The following is a 21,962-nucleotide window of genomic DNA, read 5'->3' as shown; positions in this document are numbered from 1 at the left end:
TTCACACGCACACACACGCACGCACACACGCACGCACGCACACACGCACACACACAGTACACGCACCATCTTCCTGACATCAGGCAGCGTGAGCCACAGGGGGAGAATGATAGGCATGATGAGGAGGTAGGTGAAGCGTTTGCGGCAGGTCTCCGGCCAGGACAGGCTCAGAGGCTGGTCCTCCTCCTCCTCATCCTCAGTCTGATGAGAGAGAGACACAGAGAGAGATACAGAGAGAGAGAGAGAGAGAGAGAGAGAGAGAGAGGCGGATTAACCAAAGAGAAAAGAACAATCTGGGTCATGGTTTTCATAATGTTTGAGTGGTGCCACCACTCCTATAGACAGCTTTGTGTGTCCCTGGCTGGCTGGCTATGTCCGACCAATGGATTATTTTATTCACTGTGCGTTTGAAGCATCATTCCATCGGGGGGGGGGGGGGGGGGGGGAGTCAACTCCTTCACGTTGCTCACTCGGTTCAGTCGGAGGTGTAGCTCTCCTAGCGACTGTCCTGGAACGCCCGTGACAATTGTGATGCCGGGCGGGCACTTCAGGATTGAAAAAAAGAAAAAGAAAAGTGGACTGGGGGAAGAGATTGATGCAAGACCTGGCAGCCGGAGTGTCCTTGCTCGGGGATGACTTTGGGAAGGAGCCGTTTTAATGACAGATTTTCGGAGATTGCACCGAGCCTGCGGAGGTCTGCGACTGAAGACACCAGCAGCACAAACCTTGGTTGGATTTATCAGGAATGACTGGAATGTTAATGACAGTTCAGGTCAAAGACCTTTACTGTCTCTCTCTCTCTCTCTCTCTCTCTCTCTCCAACGTTATGGACGAAATGTCTGCAGTAAGTACAGTAGGGTTGGTCAGTTAACCAAAAACCTATCGAAATCAATCTTCAGAACCAACAACCGACTTAATTCTGCTCATGTAGGTTAATCAAATTATATATCAAAGAATCAACATAATGAATTATAATAGATTTTCTATAATCAACTACATTGATTAGTCTGACTAAAACCCCTTCGTGAAAATAGACAATTTACAAGCCGATGAGCCTATTATGGATCACCTATTTTTGGCAGAAAATAACTGGAACGCTAGGGTTCACATGGTTAACACCCCGATCGCCCAGGACGAAGTTCACCGTCCGTTCAATTAGTAACACCCAGCAGCGCCCAGGACGAAGATTGATAAAAAAGACGGAGATTATTGATATCAAAACCGATCGCATCGCTCCACAGCCTTGGGAGCGCCTGTTGCGCGACACTCGATGTTGCGCAACAGTGGGACGTCATCGAAAATGTTCCCCCAGTGTTTAGCCGACGAGACCGAAAATCTAAAAACGTTAATAACTCTTGATCTATAACGTCTAATTCTAAGCAAAGATCGTGTATTACGGTAAAAGTGCTCCGCTACTATGAATCGCCGGGCGCTATGATTTGATGGATTAAATAACCCCGGGCGATCGGGGTGTTAAATATAGATTGGCATTTGTAGCGGATATATTGCAGACCAAACCCGCTTAATCATGCACAACATGACATACTGTATAAACTTTAATCGGCACTAAACAAAACAAAACAAAACACAAGCCCTACTGAGAGTACAAAGCCGTCAAAGGATCCCTTTGTATCCAATTATACAGGAGGACAGATGGCCTCTGGGACTCAGAGAGCAGGTCCACACACGCACGGCACACAGCGCCCCATCTAGAGACAACGCTGTCCCTAAACCTGTCCCTAAACCCTCCTCTGAGTGATGCCAAGCAAATGTAAACAAAAAAATACATATAAAATGTAGGGGAGTTGTCATTACATTACATACTGGGCAAAACATTTTGTATTTACCGTAATTTCCGGACTATAAGCCGCGGCTTTTTACCCATGATTTGAACCCTGCGGCTTATACAACGGTGCGGCTAATCTATGGATTTTTACAGCTAACGCAGAGCCATCTCAGGCTCTGAGCTAACGTAGCTGCGGCTTATAGTCCGGTGTGGCTTATAGTCCGGTGCGGCTTGTATATGGGACTTTCCCTAAATTTGGCTGGTGCGGCTTATATTCAGGTGCGGCTTATAGTCCGGAAATTACGGTATATATGTAATGTATCTAAAATTCCATACTAGAAGGCTTTCGTACCTTTATTTGTAGTTGTTACGTCCCCACCAAAGAGGTCCAGGTGTTATTTTTAGCAAAAGCCCATTTTGGCTATTTCCTCTACCATAAGCCCTCAATGAATTTAATTTAATTGAATTGCATGGGGCATTGTGCTAATTTGCTTATTTCCATCCTTCAAAAAAAAATATTTTTTAATCTTCATAATGTAAATAGTATCCCAAGCGGCACACTTTACTACTTATTTCGAAGAACATAAGCGAATTAGCACAAAAACCCAACCCCCATTGAGGGCTTATATTAGGGGAAATAGCCAATAATGCACTCTTTTCACAAAATAACACCTGGACCTCTGTTTGGGACAAATAAAGGTAAGAAAGCCTTCTAGCATGGAATTCTCCTTTAACAGCATTGGTGGGGAAGTAACTAAGTACATTGTACTCAAGTATTGTACAATTTTTGGATACTTTTATGTTTGTTAATTTAGCCAATTCTTCGTATTATTCTAACGTCGTTGAAGTGGGACTCATAAAACGTCCCCGGAACTCATCTAATCACTCATTACATTGAAAACCTATTTACATCACTGATCTCATGAAATCCAGCGATCTTGTAGAGAAAAAAAAAAAAATCTTCTTTTGTTTTATTTTTAATAAGCAGAGTGGACAGTCCACTCCTTGTATCGTTTGTCTTCTTTATTGGGACAGGCGTTAGAAAAGCTGATTGGGAAAGGCCGATGTATAGACTATAGGGTTCTCTAGAAGGTCCAGGTTGAGGCTGGATTTGATCCAGAGATATATTTGCGTTCGGAGCATCTACTTTGTCTCTAGGAAGAGAGCCAAAGTGTTGACCTTATCAGATACATCAAACAGACAGGAGGAGGCAGAGAGAGAGAGGGAGAGGACTTTAAAGATGGCCTCTCTCTCTGAGGACGACGTTGAATTCCACACGTTTTTGTCCTTGAATGGGAGACACTGCAGTCGCATCCTTCCTGGTAACCTTGGCGATCGGGCTGCCGCGACACAAAAGGCCTGGCATTGCCTCTGCTCAGCACTCTGCATTGTGTCCCCTCTTCATATCCAGATGGCTGTATTGTTATCCATCAGTAGGCTGGGTTCTAAACCCCAAATCTCAGGTTTTTGTTGTAGCTATTTTACGCTGCAGAGGTGTTGCAAACTGAGAGGTTTTCATAGCTGTTATAGTTCACGGTGTGAAGAATGACAACATTTTGCTACTGTACTGTATTACTGTATATGACTTATTTAACAACCTGGTGGCCCTTTTAAACAGCTGGTATTCATGTTTAGTCTCTATCCAGATGTTATCTGGATGTAGGAAAAACAGCATAAGGTGTAAACACGCCTGGAACACTTTGATGTTTGGAACGCTATCTATCTAATCAGTCAGATAATGTTACTGCAGCATCATTTAATTAAGGTGGACAGAAAGCAGTGAGAAGTTGGCAAATAATATTTAACCACCTGCCTCTCCTAAAGTCTCAAATTGTGTGCACAATCCGTACAAAAAAAGAAATATATATCCAGGATTCAAATGATTCAAATATCCACCCAGGGGGTTAAGAACGTAACCCATGAACGCCTCAGGTAAAACACCATTACTGTGACAAGGCAGTACAGTATATATCCTGAATTTGGCTAAGCTTAGTGGCAGACTTTAATGTCGCTAATGTTAATCGATGGCCTTGATCATTAGCTAAATTGACCCCGACAGACCCCCCCTCAAGACGGACCACGGCGTAATCTGTCCCAGCGGTCATCACTGAGTCCCAGCGGTCATCAGTCCTCGTCCTCGTCCGCTGGGAATACAGGTTGGGTGGTAATTAGGATCAGTGCCAGGCTCCTGTAGCTATAGGTCAACAACCAGAGGTTCCTCTTGAATTCCCTCCCCCTCGCCTGCATGTCCGACAAGGTCCTGTTTCATTTCTTTACTGTGTGGCTCTATAGAGCGTCGCAGTCCCGCCCCCTTTCATGACGACGCCAGGCCCAGGAAATAATTCCCAATGCATTTTTCCCATAATAGAGTAATGTATTTAAAGACCTTTTAAGCCAACTCGAGTTGTGACAAACCATGACCGAACAAATAATTGGGCCGAAGTGCTTCTTCTTTGTAATTATTGGTTTGGTCCAAAATATTGTGTTTGTTGTCATGATTTGTCACAACTCTAGTTGGCTTTGTACGACGCTTAAAAGGTCTTTAAATAAATACTTTTTTAAATGTCTTTGGGAAAAATGCATTAGGAATTGGTGGTGAGCTGACCACCGGAGCTGAAATAACGTTGAGCGGTGGTGAGTAAAAACAGAGAGAAGGGCTGGGGCGGTGGCTTGCTCTTCACCGCGGCTCGTGACGTCATGTTGTAGTTCGGCGGTCACCTCACCACCGAAAATCCAGACTATGAATAACGCTTGACTTCTGTCGCGCATGCCATTGTTCTGTCACACTCATTACTCACTGAAGCATTGATGTATAATTTGGACGCTTGCAGACTGAATTAAGTGCCCCCACGGAGCTGGTGCTCCCTGTGCAGATTTTGTTCCCCAAATGTCAACACCTTTGGGTTCCCTTTCCTGTCCCGTGGTGCCTCAGTTGGTGCCACTATCAAGCCTTAAGGCATCGATTTCTACCAGGCCCAGCAGGGCTACGGAGGGCGTCTGACATTTGTTAAATTTGTTGTTCCCCTGAGTGGCTTTGGCTGAAGTCATTTAAAAATGGTCCAAAAAGAGCAGCATTCACAACATCATGGCAGCTTTGCCAGCTTATACCAACCTGAACATTATCACTAGCTTATACTGATTAATAAACTCATGGCAGGCTCTATTTAGTCTCTCCCCTTTTCGAATAATCATTTGACACTGCAGTATCGGTGTCACGTGGTGATGCCCGTGTCTTCTAATCTAAACGAATTAGAGACGGAAAAACATATTTTCTCTTTCGGTTATAACCCAAGAAATTGCTTTTCACCAGTATTGGCATGGACTTGCATTGGGCTGACACATAATAAGCTCCATCTGGTTGTGAATTCTCATTACAACTTGGCAGTGCAGGAAAAAACCCAAAATGAAAACAAACGCTGTGTTCTGGTTCTGGTTCGTGGCCCATCGACACCCACTGGGTTCTCTGAAAAGAACCTTTGGCTCTGTGACACCGTCGTGGTGGAAGAAGAGGGTTTATAGGGTGACTCATAAAGCCTGTTGGTTGCTATCGACTTCATGCTTCACACTTCACACTCTTTAAAAAGGAAAACATGATTAGCTTTATATGCTGTCATGAATATTCAAAGACGTTAAATATAGGAACAGTTTATACCATAATCTACTCTGAGCGTGAACCCCTTTTGGTGTTTTGTAAAGCATTATGTTATACTTTTAGCTATTGAAAAATAGCAGACCTACAAGCTCGTAGCGCGGCACCGAGTGCCGCGCTACGAGCTTGTAGGTCTGCTATTTTTGAAAAATCGTGAAAATGCGGGCACAAATCTTTGAATATATATTCTTTCAGAGCGAACGTTTTTAACTAAAATCTTTGCTTCTGGAAAAACATATTTTCAGATGGGGGTCGGTGGCCAATTACATATATATTTTTTTCCTTGACATGAAATATCGAGCACCACTGATACAGAAACATCTAGGATATCAGAAAACTGTCAGAATTTTGAAGACATTTTTTTTTTTTTTTCTCGACGTCAGGCCTAAATGGGCTAAAAGAAAGAGAAAAAAAGGAAAGCAACTCATCCGTTAAACCAAGTCTAATCAATCTTTGAAGAAAATGTAAAAGATTGAAGAAGCGATAAACATTACGCTACACATCACCACATGCACTGGTCTCATAAAAAGTCACTTTAATTAATAATTTATCTTGTTTAGGGATATATAAGCTGTTCCTTTCCGTCAGCTCAAGAAGTCCCAGTGGTTTTAGCCATTAATAAAAAAAGAAGAGATTTTTCACTTTGACCTCTGTGCCATCTCCCTATTCTCCGGTCTGGGTTACCAAGGCATCCAGGAGGAATTGAACAATTAACTCTGACGACGCGTTAGGAGGCGTGTGAGCCGCTCCTCAGCCCTATTCCTGCCTGACTCAGGAGGGTGCAGTCAGTGTGGGACACGATGCTAAGAATAGCAGCACACACACACACACACACACACACACACACACACACACAGAGGACGCTGCTTCTCAACACCCGGTGCGGGGACCAGTGTTGTTTTCGTCGACTATAAAACTAAGATGAAAAATGTTCGTCGACTACCTATTTTCACTGACAAAAACAAATGGAAACTAAATGAAAACTAAGCTACGATGACTAAAACTATAAGACTAAATATACTGACAATTTCCTCGACAAATAAAAACTAGACTAAAATGTTAGGAAGGGACTAGTGGACAAGAGATCCAGTATAAGTCATTTTACACTTGGTTGCATGCTGAAAATAGCCGATCTACAAGCTCACAACGCGTCGACGCGTTGTGAGCTTGTAGATCGGCTATTTTCAGCAAGTATAAAAAAACACTCATTACGACGGCATCAAGACCCGCCAAAATACATTTTAGTCGACTAAATCAACTGTAGATTTAGTCGACTAAAATCTTATGACATTTAGTCGACCAAAACTAGACTAACACTAAGACGTTCCAGGTGACTAAAATGTGACTAAAACTAAATGAAGTTTCAGTCCAAAGACTATGACTAAACTAAAATAGAAATTTGCTGCCAAAAACAACACTGGCGCCCAGGGACCAGCAGGGGTCAGTCACACTGTGCAGGTACAAAGGCTATACAAAGCCACACGGAATATTATCGGTGCTGTCGGGTCAGAAACAACGTATCTGGTACCAGGACCAGGATCCCCTGGTGGTCCCGACTCCTCACGCTGGGCAAGACCTACACTGTTGAGTGCCTAAAAAACGGAAGTGCTGGAATTTGGCGAGAGCGGAAGAATGACAACTTCCAGCCAGGGGAAGTTCAAACGCCCGCTACAGGCTAGGCACCTCCTTGCCTTATAGGTCATGTTGACCAGGCTTTTTTTTATTCGCAGATGACTCGAGTAAGGCTGGGACTGAGGCTAGGTGGTCCCTGGACCCTACGCTGAGGTACAGCCACAGAGGTGGTCCCTGGACCCTACGCTGAGGTACAGCCACAGAGGTGGTCCCTGGACCCTACGCTGAGGTACAGCCACAGAGGTGGTCCCTGGACCCTACGCTGAGGTACAGCCACATAGACATTAGACTAGGTGGTCCCTGGACCTTACGCTGAGGTACAGCCACATAGACATTAGACTAGGTGGTCCCTGGACCCTACGCTGAGGTACAGCCACAGAGGCATTAGGCTTGATCATGGTCACAATGGAGACGTCACCAATTCATCCAGGTTCCTGACCGTGCTTTGCTGGGATTGGGAACGGTTCCTCTGAAAAATGATGATTAATTTATTATTTTTTTGGAACGCATCGACCCTCAGGGGGGGTGCAGGGGGGGGCTACTGTGTGAGCGAAGGCAATCCCACCGGCAAAGACCTATTATTAACTCCAAGAAGAGGCGATAAATCAATGTAAAAAAAAACCCCAGAGCAGCAGAGCTTGATCAATAAACACACGGGTCATTATTGCCAAATGGGGTTCAATTTCAGCGACTCCGTTCCGCGGGTCTATTGTGAGGAGAAATCTCTTCCATTCTCCCGCCAGTCATTTACTGCTTAACGAGGAGGATGAAAGAAAAGAAAAGGTGGGAGAGGAAAGAAATCTGCATTGAGAGTCAAATCTATCATCCTTTGCAGAGCCCGGCAGGACCAAACCCGGTGATGTATGGCATGGGGCCCACCGTGTGCTTTCAGCACCATTAGAGCCCCTCATTCTTTAACCCATTCTGGGCGGGAACCATGCACCAAGCATTATGTTATACTTTTAGCTATTGAAAATAGCTCATAGCAGGTCAGCTATTTTTGAAAAGAATCGTGAAAAGTGTGTGTTGCAAGTCTTTGAATACATATTCTTTCAGAGTGAACGTTTTTTAACTCGAATCTTTGCTTCTGGGGGGGGGGGGGGGGGGGGGGGGGGGGGTTCCGTGGAACATCATATATTCTACGGGTCCGCGGCCAATTACACATCATTTCTGGGGGTCCTCGACATGAAATATTGAGCACCACTGATATAGAAGATCTTTTTATTTATTTCGATGTCAGGCCTACATGGGTTAACGTGGACAGTGGACGGAGATGAGTGATGCAGCTGTAGTTTCATTTTTGAGGAAGGATCACTCCACCTTTACACCGTGGTGGCGTACGGTGTGAGAGCAGTGCTTTAACAAAGGCTAGGATTAGAATCCTAATAACTGGGACGAGGAAGGTTTAGTTGGGCTGATTGAGCATATATATATATAGAAGCTGGCATATCGTTGTTGCTGTCTGTCTGGCAGAAACATCTCTATCCTCTATATTTAATATATTTACTTTCTGTGTCACACAAACAGAGCAAAAAAGCGATGCGTTGTGAGCTTGTAGATCTGTTTTGTTTGTGTGCCTGCGTGCGTGTATGTGAGAAAGGAGCCACTGCATTAGTAGACTGGAACTCACCTATGCTTTCTATGGCATAGGCCGGGAGAAACTAGGCACAGCTGCTGTGCCTAATTAATTAGAGCGACAGAGAGAGATGTGTGTGTGTGTGTGTGTGTGTGTGTGTGTGTGTGTGTGTGTGTGTGTGTGTGTGTGTGTGTGTGTGTGTGTGTGTGTGTCTACGTGTGTGCGTCAATTGAACAAAGGTGCAGAAGATCAGAAATCAGCAGAGAGTGAGCGACGTTTGCGCTACTCTATGCCGAATTGAAGTGGACTCGGCCCCAGACTAAAAACGTCTGGGTTTCCGAGGCTAGGACAACCCTACCCAGGGGTCATAATACTGCATTAGAACACTAGAACTATTGGTGTTTTAATGGCAACAGAGACGATAAATAAAGTTGTTCTGCTCTTAACATGATGGCAGCACAGTGTTGTACTCATGTTTATCGTGAGGAGAGAGAATCACATGGCGAGGTAGAGATAGATGCACGATGCACCGCTGACTCATTCTCCGCCTGTTGATTTGGTGTCCTCTTCTTTGCCCAAACAGCCACACTGTGCCCTCTGCTGGCCTGGCAGCCTTCCTATGTTCTCACTCACGCTGGCACAAACTGCGGCAGTTGGCATTTGTGTGAGGTGTGTGTGTGTGTGCGCGTGTGCGTGTGTGTACTGTGTGTGTGACTGTGTGTGTGTGTTGCCTTTTTTGGCACTGGGTTGTAGAGGGCAGCAGGTGAGTGAAGAATGTGATTACCGAACGCGGCTGGAGTGGGTGGGTCTTTGGCAGGCCAGCGTGGAGCAACGGAAGAACTGCAGAGCATGCTAGGAAAATTATCAGCGGTAATGACCTGGTGCAGCGGAGAGTCCGACCTTTGCATCAATCACCCGTTCAAAGCACAATGAGGACACGGCCGAGAGGCCATTGTATATTCATACAGTATAAAGCTGCGTTCAGATCTGAATATATATATATATATTCGCCTGGGTTCATGCCGTTCCGTTCGTTTGTGCAATTCTCGTCTTTGCATTGACTTTGTATGTAATCGCGCTGCTCTAACCATCCAAGCCCGGACAGGAGTCAGTCAACCCACAGAGCCTATAGTCCTTCCACGCGCCAGAATCTGGTTCTCCCAGTCCCGGCAGAGTAGTTCCGGAGCAACGGATTGTGTGGTCCTGGTCGTATAAGTCGGGTCTTGATGACCCCGGGCTGGGCCACCTGAGTGAGGGGTATGATGTTCGAGAGACCCGAAACCCAGATGACCTCGGGACACATCACTGAGGATATGTCCCCAGGTGCATCCATGTGATGTTTTTTTGTCATATGGCAATCCAACACGCTTTGCGATACATTTTGAGTTTGATAGAGCGGCTGAATAGGGACACAAAGGGTTCACGTGATCATTTCTTTAGCGTGTTTGTTTGCGTGTCGTTTTGTTTTAGTGATTTCTTACCGCTTCTCCTTCTTGTCCGGCCGTTCCGTTCATCGGCGGGGTTACCTCGACTTCCACACTGGAGCTGTTTGGCAGGTTCTTGTCTGTTTCAGATTGTAAAGACACACACAAGGCACAGCAGGGCATTAACCAAAAGGTCAACTTGTCAACAAGATTCTAAAAATGTCAGTCGTTCTTCGATTTTTCAAAAATGGCAGATCTACAAGCTCGTATCGCGCCACTCGGTGGCGCGATATGAGCTTGTAGATCTGCTATTTTTCAATAGATAAAGCATAACATGATGCCAACACCAAAATGGGTGCCCGGTCAGAATGGCTTAAAAAGTGAAGATAAAAAGTGAGGACGCGAAAAAGTGATGGGCCAGAATGAGACGATGTATGACGATGAGAGCGCCCCTCACTTCACACCAGTGTGACTTTTTTTCATATAATATATTTAAAAAAATAATTATGTGACGATTATATATCATTATCTTTGCTCTATGTGTACAGAATCCAGACCCCCTCGTCAGGGAATGGAAACCTTTTAGTTGGTGACGTTAGTAAACTGGACAAAACTAATCACACGTATGTGCGTGCGCGCGCACGTGTGCGCACGTGTGCAAGATCACACTCATCCGTGACATTGTTATTACGGCGCCTCTCCCTTGTTGGCTAATATGACTCCGATTCAATTCCAGGGCCCGAATGTCTTAATTGCCCTTATTAAAATACAATGAGCCGAAAGTCGTGTAACCAGATGATTGAGTCATAATTGCTGTGGAAATTGGTTTGATCCTGGTGTGGTTGTGACAAAGCGGCCTGATTGCCTTGACCCGATATACCATTATCATCATCCAACAAATGAATTCATTTGTTCTCTTTGGGTGACATGAATGTCACATGATATTTACACTATCTAATAGCATGCATTATTCATTCAACGATGACACATTCCTTGACTTTGGCGGCTGGTTCTAATAGCAGAAGCAAAATCAGTGTGTGTGTGTGTGTGTGTGTGTGTGTGTGTGTGTGTGTGTGCTGAAAAAGGACAGGGGACGACGACGACGACGACGACACTTGAGCCAGAGGCGTCCCAACTGGTACGCGATAAGGGAAATCCCACCGTTTTCCCGCGACCGTCGCCAGGATTTTCTAAAAAACAGCGGCGCAGTGAAAAGTTGACTCTGTCCGGTCGAATGAAAATACCAAGGATTGGTCACGGGCTGTGGTTTCTAAACTGCTTCGAGTCCGCGTTACTACCGCGTTGCCATAGCATAACGGTGACGTCACTGTCGAATCCTTTGGTATCTTTACCGTTACCGTGTGTTCAGACTCAGAGCAGCAGCGGGAACAGCAACAAGCTGTAGCCTAGTATTTTGTCACGCTCGTGCTAATGAAACAAAACACCACACGGTATTACGGGATTATTATTTCATGTCAAAACATATTGGAGTATCAGCAGATGATGTAACCCATGTACAGTAATGCGTCACTCTGCATGTTTAAAACCCATTTAGACCTGAGGACGATTCTAATAATATCTTCTAAATCCTGACAGTTCTCTGAAAAACCTCTATGTCAGTGCTTCTCAAACTACTTAGTGTCAAGGACCACCAGATGTATTCGGCCGCCGACCCCCCCATCTGAAAATATGTTGTTCCAGGAACCTCCTACCAGAAGCAAAGATTTGAGTTAAAAGCGTTCGCTCTGAAAGATTATATATTCAAAGATTTGCGGCGCATTTTTCATTTCAAACACTGACTCATGCAGCATGCGCATGCAGCGTCACATGATGTCAGTGTAACATTTGAACTATATCCCGTGGTCTGTTTTATTTGAGTTAATGTGATGTAAAGTTATGAAAGAACTTACCATGAGCATGATGTGAGTCATGTCATCGTGTGTGTGTGTGTGTGTGTGTGTGTGTGTATCTCTCTGTCAACCTATCTCCCTTTCTTTCGCTCTCCGAGAAGAATTGTAAAATAGTCAATATAGTGCTAGGATATGGTGTCGGATTACGCACACTGCACCTCTCTCTCTCTCTCTCTCTGTTTGTAGCGCAATGTGTGGCAGACAGCTCACCCCCCCCCCCTCCCCTCTCTCTCTCTCTCTCCCTCCCTCCCCCCCCCCTCTCTCTCTATAGACAGGCAATGCAAGGTGGTGGGCAGTAGGCTCGTCTCCATGCAGACATAGAGATGTTTAGAAAAGCTATTTCTTGTCATCCTTAACAACATGGTTGAGAAACATTGCTCATTTAGTTGGGGGCATATATACCTGATATCTATAGGCTACATGCATAGCTAAGGCTGGTCAATGTGACTGATTCATGTCATAGCTTGTAAATCTGCTATTTTTGAAAAATCCTGAAAATGTGGGGCAAATCCTGGGGGGTCCCTGGAACAACATATTTTGATATGGAGGTCGGCGGCCAATTACATATATTTCTGAGGGTCCTTGACATGAAAATGTTTGAGAACCACTGACACAGAAACATGGGTTTTTTCCAGAAAACTGTCAGGATTTAGAAGACATTCAGTAGAATGGGGGTCAGGTCTAAATGGGTTATCAGGGTTCAGATAGAAGACCACTCACCTGAACGACTCGCCAGTCCATTGGCCTTCTCACTGTCTTCTACTTGGCATTTCTTTTTAGCAATCTTGTGGAGGATGGACGCTTTCTCTCGAAATTTGCCTGGGAAGAGAATCAACAACACGACGGTTTAAAACCTTGAGCGGGTAGCGGACGGACAGCGTGCCGCCGGCCTCACCTTCAAAGTGTCAGAACTCCTCCAGGTGTCACCTTTGACCCCCCCTCCCCCCCCCCCCCCCCCCCACCACCACCACACACAACACACAGTTCACATTTCCAAAGTGCCTCGAAGGCGACGGGGGGTTTCATGAAATATTGCAGATCAAACAACTCTTGAGAGTCGATATGATATCATATACTGATGATCCTGCAGTGTGCTTTTCTGCATGCACCCTGTGAGTGGAGCGCTGGCCCAGGAGAGACGCTCTTTGACACAGATCCGTCTCCCCTGGAGGTCAGCGTCACTCCGTGTCCTTCCTGGGCAGGTTGCATCTCGTCGCTGTCGGGTATAGACTGACACCACATAAGACAGGCACGCCCAAAAACGTCACCGGGGTAAGAATTTCCTATGGCTGCCAATGCAACTTTTTCCAATCCTTAATCACATACGGACAAACATCTATGCCGATAATATCTAACTTGCGGAGGTAGCGTGCCTTGTCCACGGGCAACAGATCTTTCAACGTATGGCATTGCAAATACGTTTGATAATCGCTACTCTGCGCAATATTGTTTTGGAAATGCTGCAAATTGCATTGCAGTGAACGAGAGCAAACCACAACTTCCCCCAGGGGTGGTGACTCCGCCCTGAATACGCGCTGTGGTGTCAGTCTATACTGGAGAAACTGTGCATGTCCAAAACCGTAACTTTATTATTATTATTTTTTTGGAAATGTGTCCCAAATCTACCCCAATGTAGGAATTATTTAGTCACAATGTTAATACTTTTCATTGGTTAAATATTAAAAAACCCACCACAGACACACTAGCTTGCTGCCTGACAGCGGCGATCGATAGCAGACCAAAATTTCACAGGAGAAATTTTGAAAATTATATTAGATGTGGAATTATTACCGTTGAAAAACTAAAACGACAACAACAAACCCAGAAGGAATTTATCCAGGAGCAGCACCACAGCCCATCACATACATATACAATTTATCATTTACAATATCTATAGGCGTTTAGCAGACACCCTTAATCCAGAGCGACTTATACTGTAGAAACATGAAATAAATGCCTATACTTGATAACATGATAATATCCACAAATGATCGAGTATTACTATAACCTCTTTTGTCTGAGAATTGAATGCCTCCTGGTTTGTGGAGAAAGAAATCAATAACCATTCTGTGTGTGTGTGCCGTGGCTCTCGAAAAAATATCATTTTAATAATATATTTTGCAGCATGTACAGTACAATGCTTGTACATGCACGCCAATCACAGAATGATCCTTCATATAAGATGAAGGACGTTGAAAGATTAGATTGGAGCTTATGTAAGCAGTGTGTCCTCTTGACATCTAAAATAATGGTGCACACACACAAGGCAATTTGGCCCAACCTGGCAACCCCACAGACAATGGGCTGCCACTGCCTTGTGAAACAATGACTTTTCCAAGAAATCCCTGCGGCTTTAAAACAGTGACACACACACACACACACACACACACACACACACACACACACACACACACACACACACACACACACACACACACACACACACACACACACACACACACACACACACACACACACAGAATGTTACACCAAAAGCAAAAACACCAAGACCGCAGATGTTGCATTAGGTAGGCTATAAAATTAGCCTGATTGATTCACAACCCGTGCAATATTTCCCGTGTCAGTCAGTGAATATTGACTAGGCGGGCCTCGGTAAAGACTGTTTTCTTTACCCAGGCTATAATTACTGACAGCCAGCTAGATGGAAATTCTATGTAATCTCCCGAAACAAACTAAATCGTTGGATGAACAGAAGAATCCCTTACCTCCCTTTATACTGATCTGTTTAGAGAGAAAAAAACTACTTTTTAAGCGCAACAACAGTCAAATCCTCTCTGTGTTCATTTACCTCTGAGAGTGGAAAACATGGACCAGAATCTACCGGGGTCCATTTGGGGTCATCCTTTATACAGTCAGCCAGTGAAATCAAATTAATACTGAGGATTATACTGTGTAGCCTGTACACTGTACTGTACAGTCAATATTCAATAATGAAGAATGTGTTGATGGCGGGGGTGATGAGAAATGTCCCCCGTCGCTTTAGGAACCATCAACACAATTTACCTCTCAGAACCAGGTCCCCAGAGCATCTGGGTATGGTCTACTGGTCCCCAGAGCGTCTGGGTATAGTCTACTGGTCCCCAGAGCGTCTGGGTATAGTCTACTGGTCCCCAGAGCGTCTGGGTATAAGACCCTATAGTCTACTGGTCCCCAGAGCATCTGGGTATAGTCTACTGGTCCCCAGAGCGTCTGGGTATAGTCTACTGGTCCCCAGAGCGTCTGGGTATAAGACCCTATAGTCTACTGGTCCCCAGAGGGTCTGGGTATAGTCTACTGGTCCCCAGAGCGTCTGGGTATAGTCTACTGGTCCCCAGAGCGTCTGGGTATAGTCTACTGGTCCCCAGAGGGTCTGGGTATAGTCTACTGGTCCCCAGAGGGTCTGGGTATAGCCTACTGGTCCCCAGAGGGTCTGGGTATAGTCTACTGGTCCCCAGAGCGTCTGGGTATAGCCTACTGGTCCCCAGAGCGTCTGGGTATAACACCCTATACTGACTAACGCTGGAACGCCACTGTGAGCTACTTCCATTGAAATGAATAGCTAGGGGCCGGCCGGCCCCTAGCTATTTATATAACTAATGCTCAAAACCCACTATTCTTTAGTCAAAACGGACCCGAGTTGCAACTGTGCTTTGATTGGACCGCTTTCTTTTTCTGTCTACACCAATCTCTTTGTTGCTATATATGCGTAGAAGTGCTGCGATGCGATTGTGAGCGCTTGTAGATCTGCCGTTTCAGGCTAACGTTTCCCTCCAGAATACAGACGATGGGGTTCAAACGGTTGAACTGCCTTTAGTTCTAGGATCTATCAGAGCCCCACGAGGCTGTCCCGACTATAGAACCCACATCCATCCAACCCACCGATGGTGACGTTTTGACGCAAGCGCATCATCAACGTTGTGCCAATTCTCAGTCAGCCCTTTTGCTAATCGAAGGGTGAATCTGGGGGGGGGCGTTTTCCCTTCAGCTTCTTCTTTCTTACTGAAAACAGTATGAGATGCTGATTGGTCAGGACTCGACACGGTGACGCATCGATATACACTCCACCGACCGTGTCAACACTGTCTGTGACCTTCTGGCAAAATCATTAACCACCACCATGTCAACTGTAGGCATTCTCTCTCTCTCTCTCTCTCTCTCTCTCTCTCTCTCTCTCTCACACTCTCAATGTCTCTCATCGGTCATATTCACACACACACGCACGCACGCATGCACGCACGCACGCACGCACGCACGCACACACACACACACGCACGTACACGGGCGGTTATGCAGGCCATGCACACTAATACATTTTGCCGAGATAGCAATCACACATTTGTCATATCCACTACCTTGGCACCACTCACCTTGGAAGGTATGTCATTGTTGTTAAGGTCAATGGCACATACGTGTGTGTATGTGTGTGTGCGTGCGTGCGTGTGTTTATGTGCGTGTGCGCACACACACGTGTAGTTGCACATGCATGCATGCACTCTCTCAGAGTTAAATGGCCACTAAGTGTGTTTCACTGTGAGGTCATTCCCTATGGATTGTGCAGGACGGAGAGCCTCTATGATTCATGGTGAATGGACCTCCATAACGGCACGGAGTATTAATAGATATAGGTCACCTCATCAATGGGCCTGCAGGTCAACATCTCAAGGCACCAACTGTATATTCATTCATACAGTATATTTATTATATAGCAAAACTCACAATGCTGCATGAGCTCTATGATATTATTATGCCCAAAATCAGGCCCGGCAGGTTGAAAAGAAAGAAAGAAAGAAAGAAAGAAAGAAAGAAAGAAAGAAAGAAAGAAAGAAAGAAAGAAAAGAAAGAAAGAAAGAAAGAAAGAAAGAAAGAAGAAAGAAAGAAAGAAAGAAAGAAAGAAAGAAAGAAAGAAAGAAAGAAAGAAAGAAAGAAAGAAAGAAAAGAAAGGGAAGAATTGGGTTATGGAATTTTCCCGTGTATTGGGAAATGAGTGTACAAAATGTGTACGTAACAGTAGGCTAAGACAAGCTAGCTCACTTCACTGTGTTCTTTTAATTCACAGCTGAAAACTCATTAGTACACAAAGGCTGTCACTGTCTTAGACCCTCGCATTTATGTATGTATTATTTAGTTTGTACTTGTTTACCTTAAATTTGTATTAAAACTGTTGTCGTTTCATCTTGTTGCACTGCATTTTATTATGCCATCAGAAAGCACCTTGTAACTTTGTTTTGAAAGTGCTTTATAAATAGTTGATTATTATTATTATTATTATTATTATTATTAAAAAAAAAGAAAAAACGAGGCACACCATTCCTGTGCAAATCATGGCCTACTGTATATGAATGAATCCACTTCATCCACTGTAAACGTGTTCATTTAAATCTGAGAAGGAACCCGTGTAGGATTGTGCTGGTGCAAAAAAACAATCAAACAATCAATCAAACAAACAAGCACATAAACAAAACAAAAAAAACCTCTTACAAGTACAACAAAACATAAACAGGAGAATAATAATAGTACCATCATCCACATGACATATCGTTTAACAACACATGTGGAGCATCGCCACATGACATATCGTTTAACAACACATGTGGAGCATCGCCACATGACATATCGTTTAACAACACATGTGGAGCATCGCCACATGACATATCGTTTAACAACACATGTAGAGCATCGCCACATGACATATCGTTTAACAACACATGTGGAGCATCGCCACATGACATATCGCTCAACAACACATGTGGAGCATCGCCACATGTGACATATCGCTCAACAACACATGTGGAGCATCCCCACATGTGACATATCGCTCAACAACACATGTGGAGCATCCCCACATGTGACATATCGTTTAACAACACATGTGGAGCATCGCCACATGACATATCGCTCAACAACACATGTGGAGCATCGCCACATGTGACATATCGCTCAACAACACATGTGGAGCATCCCCACATGTGACATATCGTTTAACAACACATGTGGAGCATCCCCACATGTGTTGAGCACGTGCGTCGAGTTTGTGTTGTTGAGCTTCAACACAAAGATACATATTGATTAGGACAGGTGTGCATTGTGGAAACGCACCTTTGAACACACTGAGGCGTACACGTAACCATTAACCCATTCTGGGCAGGAACCCCTCTTGGTGTTTTAAGCTTACTGTATTCTTTAGCTATTGAAAAATAGCAGATCTACAAGCTCATAGAGCGGCACCGAGTGTTGCGCTACGAGCTTGAGCTATGAGCTATTTCGACGTCAGGCCTAAATGGGTTAAGCTTTACACCTCAGCACTGATTAGCTACACCTGGCCTTTCGGGGCACTGCTCCATGGATTGGTCTATAGAACAGGCCCGGGGTTCTATCCAAATCTACACACTTTTCAACTCCAGACAACGCTCATTATGAATGAACCACTTATGCCTATATATCAGGGGTAGGCAATTTGGTACCCGATGCCAACATTGGCACAAAGGAGGGTGATCACTACAAGGTGAGAGAATGTGAGAGAGAAGACTTTTGGTTTAACAACCAAAGCTCACAAAAAGCTTGTAGAACGGCCATTTTCGTGTATAGCCAACCTAATAGGGATACACTAAACTAAGCATGGGGACCCCCCCCCCCCCCCCCCCACACTTTGTGAGAAGCACCCCGATATGAAGCGATAATGGTTTGACAGCCCAAGCCGCGTGGACATCCATGCAGGCAGTTATTAGCAGCTGTTGCCTGACCATCATTAGATTGTCTCTCTCTCTCCCACACGCCTTGTTTTCCTCCCCCCGTCAGCCTGTTATGCAACAAACCGGGCGGGAGGATGAGTCACTCTGACTCTACTCTGCCATGCTTCAGTGACGTGCGTCTTGCGTGCTCTCGCTCAGCGGCGGCAAGTAACTGAGTATACACACTATACTCAAGTACTACTTGAGTATACCCCTTTTTGACTTGAGTATACGTCCCATCTTTTCAATAATTCATACCTTTTCAATAACCACATGAAGTTCATGAACCCTCATGTCCTCTATTATTCTGCGAAATTCAGCGAGAATAGCACGTCTATACAAGCTCACGATGCATGTAGCGTTGTGAGCTTGCAGGTCTGCTATTTATATAGCAAATATTTGGTATAGAAGGAAACAGGTAGATGTCTTATTGGTCCTATCTTGGGCACGCCTTTACCATTTATCCCTAAACTTATTTGACATATTTTACTATCTTGAAAAACATTTTTAAAATATCTACATCGACACGTTGTGAGCTATTTGAACCATTTTAAATGATTTCATTTTGTTTTTCAAAATAGTAAAAAAAAAAGGCTAATTAGTTTAGGGATAAGGGGAAAGGATTATCATATTAATTGCTTAAGTTGTGGTACATCAATGAAAGGCACATAATGCCATTTCTTGTGTTCATATATACTGTAACCATCATGTCATCAAACAGAATTCATACTCTCAACAAACACTTACACACAGCAACCACTTCCATATATATATACTGTATATATATCAAAGCACACATTTGAGGGAAAAACCCAGGTTATGTATAAAAGAACGAAAGAAAAAACATTCAGTATACCAGAACAACACGATACAATGGGGCACATGGCTACTGCGATTTGCACTCATGTCAGTGAAATCTCTTAAGGAGAGGTTGTTCAAACTTATAAAGATCAAACCGTATGTTCACAAGCACAAGACAATGACGGCTTGTTCGTGTGATCAAAATGTGGGGAAAAATAATAAAAAAAACGAATTTAAAAAAAAATCCAGAAAAAAATAGGGATGGATTAAACTTGAATTAAACTTTCGGGCTTACCTTCCTCATTCATTGTGTGATAATATTTTAGTTTTCCATAAGTCCCAAGCTCTACAACATCACAGCAAAAGACAAGGGTAAGGAGGCAGCGACACAGAGACAGACAGGAAAGAGTGAACATGAAAAAACATAGAAAAAAACAACATTTTCTGCAGGTTTCTAATTATATCACGAACAACACACAAGAAGCAACACACCAAGGTTATTATAGTCGACTAAAAGTAAGGAAATAATGACTATAACTATAATAATTGGGAGTTAACTGGAATTTATAAAAAAACCAAAAAAAACGATTATTATCAAAAAGGATAACCAAGTGAAACGCTACGGGAACCCCTTTTGGTGTTTTAACTAAGCATTATGTTATACTTTAGCTATTGAAAAATAGCAGATCTACAAGCTCATACGAGCTTGTAGGTCTGCTATTTTTTTTTTTATCGTGAAAATGCGGCACAAATCTTTGAATATATATTCTTTCAGAGCGAACGTTTTTTTTATTTCGACGTCAGGCCTAAATGGGTTAACTAACTAAAATCATAGATATGACTAATCCGTCCGTATTACAACACAAATAAATAGAAATGAAAACACAAAAACTAAAAGGAAACTAGACTAGCTAGGCATTTCAAAAAAATAACAACAAACTACAAAAATAAATGAAATTGAAAACATGCAAATTTAAATGAAAGTAAAGCTTGTTGAAAACCTTCTAAACGATAACCCTGTCGCAGTGGCGCACGCTGCAGGGTCCGGAGGGTCAACTTTAAACCGTATATAGTGTATAGAAACCAGTGGTGGAAGGAAAAAAAAGTACACAAATGTTTTACTTCAGTAAAACTATCAAATACTGCAATATATAGTAGAACTACTCCGTCACGTCAAGTAAAAGTCCGGAATTCAAAGTTTTACTTGTAGAAAAGTACAAGAGTATTGGCTTCAAAATGTACTTAAAGTACTAAAAGTAAAAGTACTCATTGTGCAGAATGTCTCATTTAAAGTTTTCAAATTTATAATAATCTTTTGAAAAAATAGCAGATCTACAAACGTGTATATCGGCTGTTTTCAAATGGCCGGAATGTGTATATATAGGGCTGAAGTGGGTTAATGTACGTTTTGTAATAATAAACCAAAATCTACAAAGTAAAGGCCTATTCATAGTCTGGATTTTCGGTGGTGAGGTGACCACCGCTCCGGTGGTGAGGTGACCACCGCTCCGGTGGTGAGGTGACCACCGCTCCGGTGGTGAGGTGACCACCACCGCTCCGGTGGTGAGGTGACCACCGGAGCTGAAATAACGTTGAGCGGTGGCGAGTAAAAACAGAGAGAAGGGCTGAGGGGCGGTGGCGGTGGTTTGCTCTTCACCGCGGCTCGTGACGTCATGTTGTAGTTCGGTGGTCACCTCACCACCGAAAATCCAGACTATGTATGAGCCTTAACTAGTACAACTAAAGTTATCAATATTCGTACAAATACCTAAGTACCTAAGTAACAATAAGTACAAATACCTCAAAATTGCACTTATAAGTACAATACTTAAAGTAAAAGTACTGAGTTACTTTCCACCACTGAACATTGACCCCTTGGGACTCTGCAGTGCCGACACAAGTACTGGACACACAGCGAGAACCTCCCCAAGTGTACTCTACTGCAGCAGGGCAAAACAAAGCAGCAATGACTTAATGACAGACACGTATACACAGTAACATATCCTTCAAATAAAAATAGCTCCTGTTGAACTGAATAATATGCAATAACATACAGTGCTGTAAAACGTGTCCAATTGGGACTCCGGTGCCAATGATGACCCAGTTTTGATCGGCCAGTAGAAGCGAGTTCTAATATAGACACTCGGTGCATATGGTCCAATTATTTTTTTGGTATTCATTAATGTACATATTAACGTATATACCACGACACAACACATGTATATACTTGTGTAAAAAGACGATGAAAAACACAAATGTTGCCAGGTGGACTGGTGTGAACTGAACATGCAACAAAAGAGATGAGAGGCCTCCACTCCTCTACTACACACACAGTACACACACACACAGTACACACACACACACACACACACACACACACACACACACACACACGTATGGGTTGTTCAAAGCCGGGGGGGAGAGGAGGAGGAGGAGGGGGGGGGGGAGGGAGGGAG

At 43.9% G+C, this 21,962-nt stretch overlaps 1 protein-coding gene across 1 annotated transcript in view; it reads right to left on the bottom strand.

Annotated features, from left to right (window-relative positions):
• The window catches only part of LOC310875961 (solute carrier family 24 member 2), a gene marked incomplete at both ends in the record, with an annotated part of 78,605 nt that overhangs the window by 6,583 nt on the left and 50,060 nt on the right, over nt 1-21,962 (bottom strand). The window contains 4 exons of the mRNA XM_083789410.1: nt 67-201; nt 10,125-10,207; nt 12,698-12,796; nt 19,802-19,852. Coding sequence (XP_083645536.1) covers nt 67-201; nt 10,125-10,207; nt 12,698-12,796; nt 19,802-19,852 — 368 coding nt within the window. The remainder of the gene's footprint in view (nt 1-66; nt 202-10,124; nt 10,208-12,697; nt 12,797-19,801; nt 19,853-21,962) is intronic.

Source organism: Protomyctophum parallelum, assembly GCF_964188405.1.
Source record: "Protomyctophum parallelum genome assembly, chromosome: 18".
Lineage (NCBI taxonomy): Eukaryota > Metazoa > Chordata > Actinopteri > Myctophiformes > Myctophidae > Protomyctophum > Protomyctophum parallelum.
This window is presented reverse-complemented; position numbering and strand designations above follow the sequence as displayed.